This window comes from Protopterus annectens, chromosome 13.part0 (genome assembly GCF_019279795.1).
Source record: "Protopterus annectens isolate FY-2018-M chromosome 13.part0, PAN1.0, whole genome shotgun sequence".
NCBI classification, from domain to species: domain Eukaryota; kingdom Metazoa; phylum Chordata; order Ceratodontiformes; family Protopteridae; genus Protopterus; species Protopterus annectens.
Window position 1 is genome coordinate 399,974,602 of NC_056747.1, and position 6,670 is coordinate 399,981,271.

The following is a 6,670-nucleotide window of genomic DNA, read 5'->3' on the forward strand; positions in this document are numbered from 1 at the left end:
TATCCATAGCTACCCTCTGAAATGGCTCCTTAGTCACAGGCAAAGGCATCAAAGGAGCTCTTGCCTTGTCTCCTGCCTTGCTTACATTTTGGCACTGCTCACAGGTCCTGCAGTACCCTGTTACATCTCTGGAAATTCCAGGCCAGTAGAACTTCTGCATAATACTTCTCTTTGTACATTTTATGCCCATATGACCTGAAAAGAAATATCATGGGATATGGCTAGAAGCGCCAGATGGTAGACTCTAGGCACTACCAACTGCTGTATCCCCTGACCTTCTAGCCCTCCCTCAGGGGTTCACTCTCTATACAGTAACCCTTTGTCCCAGTATACAGATGCCCCTTCCCTTGAGAATCAGGTCCCTCACTAGCTACCTCTCTCAGACCTTGCAATGTAGGGTCTGAGAGCTGTACCTGTCTCAACTCTCTCTTTGTAACCCCTCCCAGCTCCCCTTCTACAGGAAGTCTGGCATCCTCTGACAGCGGTGTCTCACTGTCAGCCTGGGTGTTACTACTCACCTCTACCTTTGCAGTCACTCTGTACAAGGGAACATCAGTACCCACAAGCAGCTGTGGCTCACCTTCAGTCTCAGTGGTATAGGGTAGCTCCCTCCATGAAGTAACCACCTCACCAGTCCTGGCTGCAAGTATGCGGTGTGTCTGGATCTTCCCCAGGCTACCAGACCCACATGCTTGTCTCAAAGTCTGACTGCGTGTAACTGCATAAACACATGGTACTGCCTCATCAAAACCCTTCTGTATCAGAACATCTGCAGGATGGTAGTTTGGTACTCCTGTTGTCTCAAGACAGCATACTGTTGGCATTTTGTATTTCCCACTTACTGGCTCTCTCACCTTTTGTTCCCCACCTTTCCTCCATGGACATCTGTATGCCATATGGCCCCACTGGTTGCATTCAAAACATTTAACCCTAGGTCCTGGACATGTACCTGGACTAGTGGCTTCCCCTGCTACTGGCTGATTCTGTTGGGACATCTGGGCTGCCCACCATGGGTTCCTTCAGATCCATGGGCAGTACTGGGAGTCACTTTCCTGTGCAGGGATGCCCTCCTTGCTAGATATAGGACTCCCTTTTTCCCCAACTCCTCTGAAGTAGCACATTGTCTATCAGCTAACCAGATCCTCATGTCCTCAGGCAAAGTGCTAAAGGCTTGTTCCCTCACCAAAAGGTCTGCCAGCCCTTTAAAAGTGGTGACCTGACATCCACTCACCCACTTATGAAAATAAGTGCTTAGTTCAGCAACATATTCACACACACTTTCATCTGCCTTGTGTCTATGGTCACGAAACTTTTTTCTATAAGTTTCAGGTATTAGCTTAAAACATTCTAACAAGCAATTTTTAACAGCAGTATAATCAAAACAGTCATGATCAGTTAATTTAGACAGCACAATTACAGCTTTACCATGGAGTAAGGGGGTCAGGAACTGTACCCAGAGCCTTTGGTCAACATCATACTGTTTAGATACCCTCTCAAACATATGAATAAAGCTATCAAAATTATCCCCCTCTGTAAACTGAGGAAGAAGTTTACTGACCTTTTGTGCTTCTGGGGTCCACTTATTCTCTTCCCCATTACCTCCATGACTCTGGGGAAGAATCAGCATCTCGTTTTCATACTGCCTCTGCCGCTCCTTTTCCAAAGCTTCCATTTCCAAACTCCTGGACTCCAACTCAAGTCTCTTTAGCTCCGGATGGATTTTTAAGTCCTCTGCACAAAGGTTGAGCTGTTCATTCCTTGAGTGTTGTACATCTCCACAGCCAGTCTGATCATCCTTCTGGTTGCTGTTTTCTGATGCAGCTGTGACCAAAGCTGCAGTCATGTCTGCCTTAGTCAAGTTTCCCTGCACCAGTCCTTTAGCGTGGCATATCTCAGCTAAATGGCTCCTTGTCAGCTTTCCATACTCCTTTGCTGACATGCTTACTTGCTCGCCCTGAGTAACTAAGCTCAGAAAAAAAATAAAACAATTGTGATCTGAACTCTGAATATTCACTGCATGGCTGATTTAGAGTACAAAAAACACCTTCAGTGATCACTGTACACAGGCTAAAGGAATTCACTATCCACACCACTACAAAGCAATTAGTATGTGCCAACCAATTAATATGTGGTGTGGATATCCCACCACTGCCAGACAGTTAATATGTGATGCCCATGCACTGGCCCAGTAATCAAGGAGCCTCAGTCCTCACCACTAACACCAGTGAGGGGCGTCCTCATTGGGAATGATAACAAATATGCACACAGTAAAGTACAATTTCCCTTAAGAGCACACAGAGATCACAGTCAGTCTGGGGCTGGTTTCTCCCTTTCTCTCCAGATTCCCAATATGACTGCCCACTGGCACACCTATAGGGTCCTGATCTCAGCCTAGTGGTCAAGCTAAATCCTCCAACACCCTCTCTGTCCAACCAGTGCTTCGTGTCCCTGCCCAAGTAGCTGACACACACACACTTTGAGATATGAGTTATATACAAACACACAGACACTCCTGGGGAAGGCTGGCACAGGTTCTCCAGCTATACCCCCTTCTCTGCCAGGCTATAAGGTAAAAATCACTGCCACCAACCACTAATATCAGCTACCAATAAGGCCCTTACCAAAGGGTGTCCAATTATTACTGTGCAATATTATTATCTAACTGGTAAGTGTGACTGAACAGCAAGACTATTGGAGTGGCTTTGTACAGTATAACTATATACATGCAATGTACTCTAGAGCTTAAATTATCTCTACATAAAACAGCCACAGTTGAAAGTTTTAAAATATTTAATAATAATCAATAAGAACACAAGACAATACTTCTTACTACACAGAGCTAGTCAAGAGTTCAGAGATTGCAAAGAAATGCTTAAAATAATACAGTAGAAAAGTTCTGACATCAATACAGAAAAAACACTAGTCTATTCTTCCTTTTTCCTAGCTATATCTAGGAGCAATCACAGTTCTACAAATAAACGTACATATAGAGCAAAGCAGTGCTGGTGATGTTGGATGTTCTGAAGACAAATGCAAAATGCTCTGAGTCTCTCTGTCCTTAATTTGATAACACAGTACTACTGACTCATTACAGATTACATCATTTTTTCTCTGGATCCCAGTCTAACAGAAACTCAGAGCTTAGCAGGCCTTTTGATCTTGCACCTGGTCAGCAATAAAAGACATTATACATGCAAATTCTAGCAATTAACTCTAGTCTTAAAACAATAGAAAGAATCTGCTGGTTTAGACATCACGCTCCAAGTTTGAGATCAAACAAGGCTTGACCTATCAGCTTTCTTCCAGCAGTGTGCACTGTTGTTACATTTTTGACGTTCAACATTTAACACCATTTTCTTCCATTTAAGAGAACAAGCCTGTGGCTTATATTAATATTTACAAATGACAGAATTATCTACAAAATTCTATCTGGCTAGGCTGGCAGCCTTCACATATCTTTACAGCATGTTCCCAGAGCAAGCTGCAGTCTTCCACCAAAGACATCAAATGTGATGATCCTTAGTCAAGCTGCAGTGTACCAACAAAGACATCCAATGCGATGATCCAGGGTCGAGCTGCAGTGTACCACCAAAGATATCCAATGCGATGATCCAGGGTCAAGCTGCAGTGTATCCCCAAAGACATCCAATGCAATGATCCAGGGTCAAGCTGTAGTGTACTACCAAAGACATCCAATGCGATGATGCAGGATCAAGCTGCAGTGTATCTCCAAAGACATCCAATGCGATGATCCAGGGTGAAGCTGGAGTGTATCACCAAAGACATCCAGTGCAATGATCCCAGGTCAAGATGTAGTGTTTTACTAAAGAAATCCACTGGCATGATACTCACCTTCATGACCACCTGCAGTGACAACAGCCTCTTGCATGTACATATTTACTAATCCTACAGCTGCCCTCAACATGTTTTCATAGTTTCTCTCCCCTAACTCCAGAAATTTACTGCAGTCAACCACTCCAGCATTACCATCTCATCGCATGAAATATATACATATCTCAATTGCACCACCATGTTGTTTTCCCTCATTTACATTTTCCATTGCCCTCATTTGCATGTCATTTGAATATTATGCAGACCATGGCATTTCTCAGCATTTTACAATTGCATTTAATGCATCGCAGAATGTATTTATTTATTTATTTTTATATTTCTTTTCCAGGCTAGAACACTAATCTCCATGGACCTTTTTCAGACTCAGCCTGGGAGCAGTGTCTGGTTCAGTGACTTGCTCAGAGTCAAGCAGTTAGGCAAGGGAGGCTGAGGGAATCAAACCTTGCACTACTGGATTATAGGAAACACCTTGTTAACAGCTTCTTATTACTTTAAGCCAACTGATGGACACTCTTTTATATATCTTTTACATACATATATGAATCTGTCTCACCAACCAGTGTGTGGCTGCTTTTCACACAAAACTGACTACAGCAACATGGAATATGTTTCTGAATCACAAGGATAGTTTTTAAATCTTAGCTGCATCAGAATTTCAGCTTTGGATGGAACTAGTAGTGCCTGTATAGAAATAGCACAGATCAGAAGTGTAAGAAAATGACAGTTACTGGGATGCATGCATAAACACAGACACACAAATTATCAGTTTGCAGTAAAAATTCTTAAACTACATGTAGATGTATCTTACAATGTTCTACAGTTTTACCTTTCTTAATTCTTCAGTAATAAGCTTTACCATCTTTGTTTTACAGTTCCTAAAAGAGGTACCTACTGCCTTGAAGTAATCAAGAAGGAGGTCCTGAAGAAAGTTTTATTGCGCCAACTTTCATTCTGCTTTTCTGGATGGTGCATTTGGTGCTGACATACATTGAGCCCCTTTGTTTCCCTTTCTCAAACTGGAATACACAGCTAGTATTGTTTACTATTAAAGAGGTTATGTGTTTATTTTATTTTATTTTTATAAATAAACACAGCACTCTCAATACATATCCTTTCAAGAGGAATTTACTTGAATATGTAGGTAGATTTTATATACATATATGATCTTGTTTTATGATTAAAACTTGACAAAGGCCAAAAAGGCTTATGAAATAGCACAGTGCTGTTGTACCACTCTTCCATTTTACCAGTCATCTCATCAGCTCTGCACTGTGGACAACTAGCAGGTTAAAGAAGGACCCTGGATACTGGATGCTGAGACAGGGGAACAGTTTCAAGGCTGTTAATCTTTTGAAGAAAAGAGAGTGGATATCCTTTAGTAGTTCTGCATTTTGCACCACAAGTAAATTGTTCAATTAATTTTCCTTTGCTCCTCAGAAACAAAAGATGAATGTTATAATTTTGCATCTATTTCCAGAGGTTTATTTTTTCAGGAAAATGAAGATTCTGGATTACAAACATTGATTCTTCCCAAATAGATGGCTTTTATAACCGTTAATGTTTTTGTAATGCTTTATATTTCTTTTTATGTTGAAGCAGTAGTAAATTGTAGGTTAATGTTGAACGCTTAGGAAGTTTGTGGTCAGTTACCCGAATCACAACAGAATACATTTTAAATTCAGATTGTTACTGTGAGACTAGTTTATCAATGTACATCTATAGGAAATACTAGACTACATGGGATGTTCTGTTACAAATGCCAAAAATCAAAGGAAAACATAGACGCAAAGAAATTATAACACACCTATTCGTTTTATAGTAATGGGGGTCCTCTTATGAGTACCTCATTATGTCTCAAGTTTTTAGTTACCATGATTAGTGCAGTAATTGCTGCTTAAACTTGTTGATATTTTGCACATAATTTAGTCAACAAGAAAAAACTTCCCTTTAACTAAGAATGTTCTAATGAGAGATTTGAATCTTTTTAGATATGAAATTTTTTTCATGGTAATAAAGCTGAAATTCCATTAAGTACTGTACTGTTTTCTGAGGTACAGTAAAATATAGTACGGACTTTATTCTACATAGTAGAAAAAAATGTAGAAATAAATCCATGTATCAGACTACAAGTATCAGTGGTATGCAAATTTGTCAATCATGAATCTATCAAACATAAAAAAATAACACAGCACTCATATTTGGGATGACGATTCTCAATGTAATAGGCAGCTGAATTTGCAATGTATGCAACTAACCACTGTAAATGCTACATTTGCACTTAATCATGTTTAAACCAGTGTGCCTCCGGGAAAACTTCATCCTGTTGTTAACTTCTACAGTATTGTGAATGATTAACGTATGTTACATATAACTAGAGTGGTGATTTCTAATAGTTCTTTAACTGTACACCTCTGCAATAGTAATACATGTTTAAATATTATTCACTAGTTAACCACCTGTGCACTCTATAATTTTGTTTTTAAATGCCTGTGTTGAACAATACAGAACCAAAGCTGAGCATTTCACAGTGTGAATTTTAATGAGTTCTTGATATTGGGAAAGTACTGTAAACTGTGTTAGCACAATATAGCTTATTCTGTTCTGAAATTTCCAGAGTTGTGTCATTATTATTAAAACTACTCACGTGAAACAGTAATCAGGGTCTTCTTTACTTTTTAGTTTCCAATTCAAGACATTCAGCTCATTCTGATGTCATAAACTGGGGATTATTTAATGCAATGCCAGATGTCCACAGCTTGCTACAAGAAATGTAAACAAGGACAAGAGTTATGTGTGTGACAACGCTATTATTACAACA

At 40.0% G+C, this 6,670-nt stretch overlaps 1 protein-coding gene across 1 annotated transcript in view; it reads left to right on the top strand.

Annotated features, from left to right (window-relative positions):
* Nucleotides 1–6,508, top strand: part of LOC122787367 (protein-lysine 6-oxidase-like) — a 407,094-nt gene extending 400,586 nt beyond the window's left edge. The window contains exon 7 of the mRNA XM_044054026.1: nucleotides 4,725–6,508. Coding sequence (XP_043909961.1) covers nucleotides 4,725–4,731 — 7 coding nt within the window. The 3' untranslated portion in view covers nucleotides 4,732–6,508. The remainder of the gene's footprint in view (nucleotides 1–4,724) is intronic.
* The last annotated feature ends 162 nt before the right edge of the window (nucleotides 6,509–6,670 follow it).